This window comes from Mugil cephalus, chromosome 18, assembly GCF_022458985.1.
Source record: "Mugil cephalus isolate CIBA_MC_2020 chromosome 18, CIBA_Mcephalus_1.1, whole genome shotgun sequence".
Classification (NCBI taxonomy): domain Eukaryota; kingdom Metazoa; phylum Chordata; class Actinopteri; order Mugiliformes; family Mugilidae; genus Mugil; species Mugil cephalus.
In genome coordinates this window covers 6,822,691-6,835,476 of record NC_061787.1, presented here as the reverse complement: position 1 = coordinate 6,835,476, position 12,786 = coordinate 6,822,691, and the positions used below count along the sequence as shown (strand labels likewise).

At 46.0% G+C, this 12,786-nt stretch overlaps 1 protein-coding gene across 1 annotated transcript; it reads left to right on the top strand.

The window, feature by feature from the left end:
• The first annotated feature begins 39 nt into the window (after positions 1-39).
• Positions 40-12,746, top strand: ccdc191 (coiled-coil domain containing 191). Its single transcript, XM_047568733.1, has 17 exons — positions 40-354; positions 1,005-1,043; positions 1,130-1,265; positions 1,382-1,531; positions 1,981-2,159; positions 2,318-2,541; positions 4,771-4,921; positions 4,992-5,182; positions 5,378-5,627; positions 6,214-6,629; positions 8,397-8,488; positions 8,738-8,820; positions 8,896-8,997; positions 9,113-9,256; positions 10,375-10,527; positions 10,901-11,055; positions 12,213-12,746. The coding sequence occupies exons 1-17, from the start codon at positions 292-294 to the stop codon at positions 12,352-12,354; spliced, it is 2,670 nt and encodes an 889-aa protein (XP_047424689.1). The 5' UTR covers positions 40-291; the 3' UTR covers positions 12,355-12,746.
• Positions 12,747-12,786: the final 40 nt, after the last annotated feature.

Below are 12,786 nucleotides of genomic sequence, written 5' to 3'. Positions count from 1 at the left end.
CGGGATACGTAGTTCCGAAAGTATTCATTTGTGCGACAATTAGCTACGAAAGATAGTTAATTCACTTCATTACCCAGAATCCTATGTGATCTAAATCGAAGGGAGTCGACGTACACATCAACTGCGTTTTGCGAGGTTTCTTTGTAGTGACTTTTAAACACGGTTTTACGACGGGAATTTAAAAGAGTTTACTGTTATGCTTCGCGTATGTTCTTAGTAAAGGAAGAGCGACGCTAAATTTATGGTTGGGACTATATTGTGGTAGTATATAGAGCAGTGTAACAAGTGGTGATGACATTCCCAGGTCACAATCCTCACCTGTTTAGGTGGAGAGGGCTCGGGTCTGCAGAGAAGGTAGGTTTTGAAATAATGTTAATCTTAGAGATCTGCTGCTTCTGTAATGGCTGATTCTGATTTCACTACTGGGAAAAGGAATGAAAGTGGGGCTCGTGTTCTAGATAATAAACTCAAGGTGCTCGCTCCAACACTTAATATCTCCATATCTTAATTGGAAATATGAAATAGTTTTTCACTCTGCTGTCACTTTTCAGACCTTTCCCCAGGATTATCAAATCCAAAAGCAACATGTAATTGTAAAAACGTATGAATGAAGGAGGAGCACATGTGTGATAAATGCCGCTGTATGTAACTCATGTCAGGGTTTGGTAATGTCATACGGGCTTTTCCCGGTTGCTCACATGCTTACAGCCTGAGACAGAGATAGCTGAATTGCTGCTAGAAAATCTCAGACTTTCTGACGCCTGGGAAATGCTTTTTGAAGTAATCTGCTGATTTAAGGCAGTAGCTAAGCTTTCCTGTGAAATAATCCGCAGACATCATGCCTTTGGCTCAGCCCACAATTTGCACGCAGCGTCTGCAGCTCAAGGTGTCTGAGATTGTCTTGGCATTTTCTAGCAGACAAAGGCTGCGATGAGACCAGCATTGTTGTGACCCCTGGTGCTTCTCACAAACCGCTTTAAATAAAAAGATTTTCCCAATAACAGGTGCATGAGAAGAATTTCGACATCGATCAGTGGCGGAAGGTGAGAAGAACTTGCGTTTGTGCAACAGTATATCTATATTGAGATGATTAGTTGCGGTAACCTGCGTCCTTTTTTGTTGTCCTCAGAGAGTGGAGGTGGCCTCTGAGTTTGCTGTGTCTGAAGTCTTCCCCCACAAAAAAACTCATTCAGGATTCAGCAGACCAGCTGTACCTTTGCAAAGCTCTGAACAGTTAAGAGATCATGACGATGCTTACAGTGAAGGTAGGCTAGCCTATAAAAAAATAAAAATAAACAGACATATGCCTACTGTGTGTAGTAGCATTGAATAGGTGCAGCAGGACGCCTGATGATCATCTGTGGGTTGTGGCTTTTTGCAGCTCAGGCCCTTCTAGGTGATTGGTTGGGCAACAAGCTAAGGATGGAGTTGGAGATGGAGGACGAAGACCTGAAGTGTTCTCCAGAGCAGAGAAGCCCAGCTGCACTGGCTACTGCCCAGTCCACCGCTATGGACCACAACACCTTCGATGGTACAAAACCTGTTACCTTTTCTAAGCTGAAGCTCCTTATTTTAATAAACTGACGTCAGACATAATGGGAACCAAGATGTTTTCATTTGACATCAATGGTTTTAATCAATATGCAGTAATCTGGATTAATGGAGGTGGCTGGCATAGTAAATGCTCATCAACAGGATGGTACATAACCGCTTTAAAGGAACAGTTTTCTGCAGTCGATTACCTATCTCACAAAGAGCACATCAATGTTTCTGTCACGGTGAAATGAACTGAGACCTGTGGCTGTCAAGACAGAGGAAAAATCAATATGAAAAATAATTGTATGTATTGCAAAAAAGTCAGCAATAACTTCCAGGACACATGACACGGTTAATGGGATAAAATGTATGAAATCACCGGTACAGTCTTTTAAAATGTCTCAATTATGATTAATGCTTCTCTTTTTCTGCAAACATGTTTAGATTTTTATAACTGCGTGGCTGAGGAAGAAGAGCACTTTGCTGTTAACAGCTTTCTACAAGGCCTAATGGAGCAAGAAGTGTTAGATTCTGGGATGATGGAGGAACTGGCCCTTGACGGTCGACAAACAAGGACGAAGTACAGAGACCCAAGCGTCACCATGGAAGCACGACACCAGCAGGTACGGGACCAAATTGCACGGCAAATTCTTCAGGTTGCATAAGAGGCGTGAATGTTGTGAGTTGGAAAAATTGTCACCGCGAGTGGCGAATCAGCTGGAATGATGGGCGCCCAAGTTCTCCTCTCGATTACACTAATTGCTGCTGATTTCCGCCGAAGGTGCGGGAGAACAGGGCCCGGCGGGAGGCTGAGAGACAGAGGCAGCAGAGAGAGAGGGAGGCTCGGCGGGACGCCAGGGAGGAGGCGAAGAAGAGGGAGCGAGGGGAGGAGATGAGGAAGAGGCAGGAGGAGCGCAGGCAGGAGGAGATGGTGCAGCAGGAGATGGTGAGACTGCGACGTCAGATGGAGGAGAGGAGAGGCCTGGAACAGCTGTATCGACAGAGGTATGGTTTTCACAGCAACCCCGGCCTGTGCTCAAGTGATAACAACAATCTACTACATCTAAAATTACTCAGAATCTCTTATCTGGTCTCATTGTTTATGAGCTGGCCTGCATCACCTCCCTTTACTGGACTGAATGGATTAATGGTAACCTATCGACAAGTAAGGCTCTGATGAGCCGTATCTCTCCGACCCAAACAACTGTTGTCGCAGGGCCCTTGTTGAGGGTGCATAAGAGGCTGCAACCGTGTAATCATGTCCCACCTTGTGTTAACTCACTATGGCCTCTCTTTGCCATTGTAACTGTTTAAACAATTTCCCTTATGGAAAGAAGTCAGCCATGGTCACCACGTGGAAATAAGATCATACCTTTTTTTATTTACAATGTTGCATCTCGTTGTACAAATTATATATACATCACTGAATCTGAAATCAAGTTATGCTCAAGGACGACACACGTATGTGTGTGATGGGAAATAATGAGAGACACAATGGACTATGGCAGAGGACCTATAAAGTGTCTCCTTTGTTGAAAACCGGTTCGACATCAGGTATTACTTGGAGGACTGCAGGTCACTCCTGGAGACCTGATGCAGCAAACCCCGCTCCCTTCACTGTGGAGGACGTACACCGACAGATAAGCGGATACAAACCAGGGAAGGCTCCAGATGCAGGTCTTTAAGGAATGATGACTATGAAACTCGCTCCTGTTATGCACTCCCTCTTTCAGGACTGAAACAGTAGACACCCTCTGGAAAACATCCACCATTGTACCGGTACCCAAGAAGCCCCACCTATCAGAATCAGATCGCGATCACTACCACCCAGTTGCACTTACATCAATTGTTATGAAATGCTTGGAGAAGTTGCTTTTGAATATCATACTTCTGGTTGTCAAAGCACACCTGAGGATGCAGTGACATGCCTCCTTCACTATGTCCCACGGCAGCTTGAATCTCCAGGCAATTTCGCCTTTGACTCCTTCTCACTGATTTCCTCTCCTCCTCCTCTGGATACACAGTTTCCTCAGTGACGGACCACGGTCCACCAGAGTGGGCAGCACCACCTCCTCACCCTCCATCACCAACACAGGTGCGCCACAAGGGTGTGACCTGAGCCCTTTCCCCATCTACACCAGTGACTGCATCAGCTCCTCACCCATCACCACCTGCCTGAAACCCTGAGAAGACACTGCAGCAGCAACACGTCTGTAACCGACTATCAAAGTTCCATCTCCCATCTCACACAGTGGTGCACGGACTATCACCTGAAGATAAACGTAGGTAGTTTGTAGGCGAGATGGTGGAGAGCCACAAGTACATTGGACTCACCCTGGACAATAAACTGAGCTCTGAACAACACGACACTGACATTCATAAACGCTGCCAAACAACCAAATTTCCCTGCTTCTTCAACATGTCAGCCCCCAACAACAACAACGACAGACTCATCCAGATCACGCGCAATGCTGCTAAAATCATTGGACTCCTCACTCTCAACCTCTCACACCTCAATAGCACTTGATCCCAGCTGCGCCCTCGATCCATATTTCCCTCTGGTCACCGCCACAGGTCAACAAATTCAGAAAATGTTTCATTCCGAATGCAATAACACATCTGAACAAATCATTATAGAGACTATAATATGTTAGTCGGATATGCGTGGTGCCGTGTATATGGTGGCGTTTTTGCGCGTTTTTCCCTGTGTCTGCGTAGGTTTTCTCCGGGTACTCTGGTTTCCTCCCACCTCCTTGTTAGGTTAATTGGGGATTTTAAATTGACCCTAGGTGTGAGTGTGAATGGTGGTTTGGCGACTTATCTCGCCCGATGGCAGCTGGGATAGGCTCCGGCAACCCCTGTGACCCTAGTGAGGATAAGTGGTAGTAGAAGATGAGATGAGATGGGAGGGTACGTGACATGATGTGTTGTATTCTTGGGGCTGTATGGACCATGGAAACAATTTTCCTGCAAAGGACAAATAAAACATGTATCTACTGTGAGAGCACACAGTGGGGGGTTGAGCTAACCGCCAGTGTCAGCATGCTAACATGCTCATAAGGAAAAGGCTAGTATACTGATGTTTATATTGTTATGTCGTATGACATTAAAGTTCATTACTGAATTACTGGTACTAAACTATAATAAAGTTTCCAGCAGAAAATATTCAAAGATTCACTCCTCACAGGGAAATTATAGAAACAAGTATGATCTGTCTGTTTATTTATTCTCCAGGGAAAGAGCAGAAGCGGGAGCGCAAACAGGAGCCAGAAGACTCCAGTCGCCACCAGCGCCTCCCGTAAAGCAGCAGCAGCAGCAGCAGGACGCTGAGCGGTTATATCAAAAACAGAAGATTCAAGCCAAGGTCCACATGAGCAACCTCAAGGTTCGTATCGCGTATGTATGCAAATTCTTGCACTTATTTGCATTTACATGGATTTCTGTGCGTGTCGTAGTGCCTGCAGAGGCATTTCTCTGCGTGGTATTCCGCGGTGCTGGACCGAAGGCTACGTCTGGGTAAGGCCAAGGCTCTGTGCGACTGGAAGAAGCAGCTCAGAGCGTGGCGAGCATGGAGAGCTGTGGTGTGGGCGGAACAAAAGAAACGTGAGGTGACAAGAACAGAAGAGGAGCTGCGAAATGACAACAGGCAAGAAACCGAAAGAGTAACGTCCTCGTAAGGTCTCACGGTGTAAAAAATACCACAAATGTTCCAAACTACACTGTTAATTAAGAGTCTCTCTATAGGCCGCTCACTTATCGATAAATATTTATTTCCAGGGTGCCCTAACTGAGCAGTAATTGTTGGCAAAAAAAATGTGATCACATCTGCTACCTCCTCCAGACAACGCCAGCTGGCTGCGGAAAGTGACCGAAGGCGGTTGCTACGGCGATGCCTGAATGAGTGGCAGCTATGGTGTCGGATGGAGAGGGAACAACGGGATATTTTGGCCCAGCAGCAGGAAACGAGACGCAAGATGGCCGCCTTAATTAGCGCGGCGTCAACGGGCAAACTCAAGGCCAGAGAGACCCCGGCTCCTCGGCTAATAATGGCCCCACCGGAGGCACCGAGCCAACCTGAGAACACGGGGAAGGTGAGGGGTGCACACGCGAATCTATATATCAACAACAATTTGTGCAAAACAATATGACAAATCCCTTTTTTTTATAATTGACTCGAATATAAAACGTCAGCTCTTCCCTTGACAAGCAATGCTGTGGGCCTTATTAGTGAGGCAATAAATAGCTCTGGGATCTCGATAAAAAAAACGTTCTCTTCTAACTTTTGCCATAGCATGAGATCATTTGAACCTTTCTCGGCGACACAGGACCAAAAAAAAAATTTAAAAAAAATTCTCCTGCTGAAATATTCACCACCCTGGAGAGAGTGGGATACATGAACGGGAGGGCACGGAGCAGATGGAGAGAGAAGAGACGCGTAGGATAATGGAACAGGGCTCCAGGGACAGAGCAGGAGATGAAGAGTGGAGTTTGCAGGAGTTCGTGGCGGTGGGGTCAATTAAGAGGTCACACTTGCTAAAAGACCTCTGCTGCTTATGTATTAGGCCAAAATTACCCTGCGATGCACAGAGAAACTGCATCTAAGTTGCAGCCTTAAGCTCTGATTTGACGCTCCCATGTATAATCCCCGTCTTCTCCGTTCTGATTTACACTCTGTAGGAAGATCACAAGGGGGCAGGCGCTCCAGCCCCCGAAGAATGTGCGGCGCATCGGATCAAGACCCCCGCGGCTAAAGATTCGCCGCCCTCTGAGCCGTGGCAGGTGACGCGACGCCATGCGGCGCCCGCTCCCGCCGAGCTCCGGGAGGCACGGCAGAGGGCGGAGGGCCACCGTTCAAAAAAAAACGCGGCGTCACCGGGCGGCAGGTTCGAAAACAGACACGCAGTCCAGCAGGAGATCATCGCGCAACAGAGGAAGCTGCTGAAAGAGCAGCAAGAGCAAATTTCCCGGCTGCGGGAAAAGGAGAGCATGATGGGCCTGGAGCTGGAAATGGAGAAAACAGCGCAGCTTACCCAGCTATCAGCGTTAAGAGGCTCGAGACCGAGGAGCCACAGTTCTGACACCGGGGAGCAGAGGTACGCTCGCGGCATATCGCAGAAATGTAAGCTCTGTGCGAGTGTGTATCGTATTCAGAGCAACGCATTTAAATATCTGCGTCGCCACGCAGCCATCTCTGTGTTCAAAGCAATTTCGAGGGTGCATCTCTCTCCTGAGGCAGCCTTTATGAAGGGTTTGAGAGATGTGATTAAGCCGTAGAGCGTCTGCTCTTTTTGTGGGAAAATCACTCGGACTGGAGAGACAAATTATTAACAAACGCCCCTATTTTCAAGATATAAATGTTAATAAGTCATTAATGAAGGGTAGTAAACTTTTACATGTTTATTAAGTATTGAGATCACGAGTTTGTCACTGTTTGATTAGCTGATCAAGTAAAGCTCAGTGAGTCATCTTTAGTAATAAATGCTGCTGTTACATTGATCCATGTCCAAGTCACAGGTCTTCAACAGGTGGTCCGCAATCCCTAGGGGGTCCGTCGCAGTACTGCAGAGGGGTCGCAAAATCTTTGGTTGATTAGACATTTTTTATATATGTATTTTTTTTCTTTTCCACCCACAAATGCGAATTTCTTTAAATACGCATCAACACGAGTCCAACTTATTTTAGTAAAGGGATAAAAGAAGGCAGGAGAGGTTATCTTTCTTTCCTTATCAACAGCGCACCGTTTCACACAGAGCGCCACGCTAGCCGAGACCCGTCAATCTCAGCTTCCTGTACACAGCAAGACCCGCCCCTTTTGCCGCTGAGCCAATCATGAGGCTGCTTTTTGCACGTTGACTTCTGTCAGGTTCCCCGCAATTGGTTGAGATCCTATTCAGTCCCCGGACACATGTTGCTATGTTAACAGCAGTTGGCCACTCTACTGTTGCACATGTCTCAAATACAAAAACATAATATATGAACATGTGTATTATTTGAATACCTTAATATCGAATGCCTGGAATAGTCCATGTCAAACACTGAATTAAGCCTTTTAAGAGATGGCCAGTGTGCGTTGGAAATGGTGCAGGAATATTAACAGAAGACGAGGATTTTGAGCCTTTACTGCGCTCTGGGATTATTTATTTCTCTATTAGATTAAATTAGATTCTTTATTTATCCTGTGGGAAATTCTGCGTCTCTAGTCAGGATTCATATTCAGGCCTTTTTGATTGGAGCTCTCGGGACGTTGCATTAAGTAATTAAGACGTCTTCTGAAACTCCCCATACCCCAAATATGCTATTAACCTCCTCAAGGTGATGAATAATTACGTAGGTTTGCTCACTTCTCTCTACAACAGAGAGTAGGGGCATAACAAGTTTTGCCTCAGTGGCAAAAATATAAGTTTATATATATTTTTTTTATGTCATGTATGGTACAAACCAGTTCTGTTTTTATGAGCTGCACCGGGGTGGAGCGGAGTAAAAGCCATTATCTGCTAATGGCATTTTTCAACAAAGGAGCAAAGTCGAAGAAACCAATCAATGACAAAAGGGTTTTAAAAAGGAGATCGTGCAAAAGTTCATACTTTCTGTGGTTCTGTGGTTTAGATAATACAGTTTGTATTATGGCTACAGATCATATTAAACTTTCCAAGGATGCCGTATTCAAAGCTTTCAGCAGAAGCGAAGCGTTCGACACTTTACTGGAATTCATTATCGGGTCTAGGGACGGCCTGGCGCACGGTGCCCACATTCGCTTTTAGTCAGTACCTCTCTGAATTGAATTTGCCAGGGACGGATCAGGAGGATGTGCCGACTGAGTGATGACAAACCTTTCTGTGCCGCGATCGTTACTGTTGCAGGACGCAGAGAGTTGCAGCAGAGAGCGAAAGTCAGCGTGCGCCTTCGAGGAAAACTGTCTCGAGGCAGACGTGCCCCCATCCAATCATCACAGGTCAGTCTGAACGTCTGTAAGCTCAGCGGCAGAGGATGTGCACAAATTCACACATGCATACTGTATAAGCATGCACAGAAGAGAGATTACGTTTGTGCATGTTAATGGCTATAAGGTGTATAGGCCTCAAAAAGATGCATTTGTGTCTTCGCTTCCTGCTGCGTGTTCAGAATATGAAGTGACATAGACAAGAATGCCCACATCCACTCTTAAGGCCCAAAAATAAATCTTTTCTTTCTCTCCCCAAAGCCATGGAGGCCCGTGCACACCAGCGCGCAGAGCGACGGAGGGAAATCGAGGAACTCAGGAGGAAGAAAGACGAGGAAAAGCTGGTGAGACTCGTCGTTTTGGAGTTATGTTTTAAAATTTAAGAAACACACACTGTACATTTGACGAACAACTTTCAGGCTGAGATGAAAGCCGCAGAGGAGCAAAGACAGAGAGAGGAGGAGGAGGAGAAACGGAAGGCGGCGGAAAAACGGAGGGAGGAGAAAAGAAAAGAAAGAGAGGTACGCATTTCATATTCCGCGGACGGGGAAGCCGAAAGACATGAGTCGGAATACAAAGAGCGGCCCTCCTCCGGAGACGCGCATCAGAATAATAAAACGACGTCACTTTCTGCAGAGGGAAGAGGAGAAACAGACGCAGCTGAAGAGGCAACAGGAGCTCCTCAGTCTGGCCCGTCAACACTATCACAGGACCTCGTTGCTACGGCGAGGCCTGGCTCCATGGAGACGCTTCATTCAGCTCAGAAAGGCCGATGTGGAGGTAAATCGCGTGTCCCGTACATTTCAGGTTACGGCAACGAACAAGAGAACCAGCCTGGCCTCTTGACTCCGGTTGTGAAGAGCGTACCAAAGAAAAATCTTATTGGAACAGAAGCAGGGAAAGCTTCAGGCTCTCCATTATCACACTATTATAATAAGAATAAGTTAAAAAATTCTGACCTCCGAGGGTAAACGTGGCTCAAAAAGTGCATTGGATTTGAATAATGAAAGTCCTACCTGGCTGTAGACAACACTGAATACGTCCGTTATCTTCCTCCAGCTTGGACGCCACCATGCAAAGCAACATGCTGTCAAGCGTCACTCGGTCAAAGAGTTTTTTAATTCAAATCTCATACCTGGGAGGTTTTTCTGTGGCTCACCGGCTTATATGTGGATATAAACTTCCCAGATTCCTCCTCCCAAGATGAAGAAAAGAATATTCTTTGACTCATCTTTTATTAATGTATTTTGACTTCCCCATGAAATATTTATACATTCATTTATTGCTGGGATTTGTTTTTTGACCATAGTTTTATTTCATCGATATCACTCAACCGGTACTATATTTTCTCTGTTTGTGAAATGCTTTAAGAAGAACTGTATAATGTAAATTATCGTTAACACAGACCTGCACAAACCACGCGCTGTACATCCACGGGCAAAACTCTCCAACACCTTTAACAGACTCATAAAAATGCTCCACAAGCCGAAGGCAAAGCTACAAAACACTCTTCTACCCACCATGCATGGCCACACTGTTGGATACTGTTGGATACGCACGTGTAAAGACCAGAAAGACACTCGAGCGAGGCGGAGGGAAAACGTCCAAACAAAACCACATGGCTCAACTCCCTAGCGTCTTTCCCTCGACACCATCACCCATTCATATTCAGAACGTTCCTGTTTTAGCGCAGCTTCACCGAGGAATCCAGAAAAATCTTGTGCGCGCACGTTTCACACTAAGACGTGAAATCTCTTTGTTAGTTCGGTCGGTGCGGTTTGAAGGCAGGCGCTTCTCATCATCTCATGTACACTTCGTTGTTTCTACCTGGCACGTGTTATTGACTTTTGGACGCGTTCACCAGCGCGCGTTGGCGCTTCTTTTTCAATCCCCGCCAGCTGGCCGAGAGTCACCGCAATCTCTTCCTCCTGAGGCGGTGCACGCTAGCCTGGCAGCGATCAGCAAGAGAGTCCCTGTCTGAGAAAGAAGCCTGCGCCGACCAACTGCACCAGCACTTTCTGCTTCGGAGGAGTTTAAGCTGCTGGAAACGAGTGCGTATATACGCCCGCCGCACACACCAACACAATGACTCCGTCGCGGCTTAGCTGACTTAAAGCAGCACCTTCTCCTAATCTCCTTTACCTGTAGTCAATTATGTTTTCATGCACAGTTAATTATGTCGATGAGGTGCCATTGTGTAGTCAATTATGTTTTCAGGTGTGAAGGGAAGTGTTTTTACCATTTATTTTTATTCTCCTCCATCCCCACAACTAAAACTCATTACGTAGCTAATTGTAATCACTTCACGTCTTTATTTTGCTCAAAAAATGGTTTGAATGCCAATTAGCAAGAGATAAATCGATCATTTCGAACTGTACGCAAACTTTCGCACTCTCCGTCTGAGCGAATAGTTGTTTGTTTCAGCTGAAAGACGTGAGGGCGATTCAGGAGGAGCGAGCCGAGCGCTTCCATCGCAGACGCACTCTGAGGAGGTTTCTGCTGGCCCTGCTGGACCACGTGACCCAGGAGAGGCTGGTGGAGTGGGACCGTCGGGAGCTGGCTCAGGAGCACAGTGACAGGTTTGCTACCACTGGCTTTGCCATATGTTCACTGTACGGATGCTGCAGTGATATGACCGGACGCACGTGGTGCGTTATATTAAATTAAACAGGGCGTCAAAATTTTAATTACAAGTTGAGAGGCAAAATGAGCCTCGAAGTTTGAGAAGAAATGGCCTTGAAGAAAGAAATTTGGCGTAAAGAGTCGCGAATAAGCAGATAATGAAACATTTTAGAGCGTGTGACACGCACTGTGTAAGAAGTCGTCGGGACGTTTAACAATTCGAAATACAAGAGCCTCGGTGCATCGTTTTGTGTCTCATCCACCGCGGCTCCAAAATTGTGTGAATTGGATTGGAAATTACACCGACATCTCCTCGACTCCGGTGTCGCCCCTCGTATCAGCAGCCGGCTGCAAACGTCTCTTCATATTATGATTAATGTTGTTAGTCGTGTTTTGTTGGGTTGGCATCGGGTTTCTAGCCTGACTGGCTTTCTGTAATAATGGCCTCTTCAGATACCTCCCGGTCAATACATTTCAAGAGTAATTGTGATATATCGTTCATGCACGGCGCCACAGTTGCTAATGTTCTGGTATTCGCCTGCTATCTTAGTTTTTAAGGTTAGCCTGCTAAAGAACTGCACGGCAATGAAGATCGATAAAAACATGTCTCTAAAAAGCTCAAATCCCAGCCTCATCGCTTGAGGACTAGTCAGTAAGTAGCCAATACAGTTCTTCCTGTGGGAATAACTGTATATGAAAAATGCTGTGGCAGTGCCTCAGATACATGTCAAAATACAGACTGATTTAATTGCTAATTTGCAATGGCGCTGGTTCCATTTCGCCTTGATTAGGTTAATTAAATATCACAAGGTCTCCTCTATCTCGTGATGGATGAAATTAATTCCATCTTTAGCAAAGATCTAATTTAATGATTTCGCTGTCACTGCCCCCAAAAAATGAAAATGTTTCTGAACATCAGCTTGTCAGGTGAGGGCTGCAAAATGACCGCAGGTTGCAGGTGAATTCCCAGCAGCTGCCCGGCTGTCACTGCCAACGAGCCCCAAAGTAACACGCGAAAAAACGTATTAATGGCTGTCAACCCACAGGTCCCTCTAATCCAGTTTGTCACTTGCTCCGTTTTTTCCGTCTGTCCCTCCATCTGCCTGCATTTCAGACGGGTGCTGCAGCGATGTTTCCTGGCCTGGAGGCGGCTTCCGTGTCTGCTGCGCAGGGAAAGACAGAGGGACGAGCGGCGGGAGAAGCTGAGCCGGAAAGTGGCCGAGGTTCTGTCGGATTTCTGCTCCGTTCCGCTGTAAAGCCTCTGGGACGGGGGCGTCAGTGTAGGTGACAAATTGCGTACAGAGGACGCGCAGACGTGTCGGCGCCGCTCGGTAGAGGACACGTACAAACAAATAATGAATCCATATTTATCACATTAATTTAATAAAATAAATATTTTTTTCCACAAACGCACACAATCATTAGCAAACACAAAAAGTTTTAAATCCCACTGAGGACTGAAAGGCGGTGATAGAGGAAAGCAGTGAAAAACTCATTTGTCTAGCTGATGTTAATTTGTATGGATTCATTTGCTCTTTTCGTATCTTCTGCTTCAATATATTCAGCACTGTGCAATTCATTTCTGAGGAACTTAAATTAACCTGACTGTGCAGAGACGTTTTTTTTTTTTTGTTTTGTTTTTATCTGTGAGAAACATCCTGAATGTTTTTTTTTTTTACAAGTAACAT

What these genes read in the sequence shown, in the direction of transcription:
- ccdc191 (XM_047568733.1), top strand. Translation starts at nt 292, where the DNA reads ATGACATTCCCAGGTCACAATCCTCACCTGTTTAGGTGGAGAGGGCTC. An exon ending in GGCTCGGGTCTGCAGAGAAG is followed by an intron (nt 355 to 1,004) that starts GTAGGTTTTGAA and finishes TCCCAATAACAG; the next exon opens with GTGCATGAGAAGAATTTCGA. An exon ending in AGAAAAGAAAAGAAAGAGAG is followed by an intron (nt 8,998 to 9,112) that starts GTACGCATTTCA and finishes CACTTTCTGCAG; the next exon opens with AGGGAAGAGGAGAAACAGAC.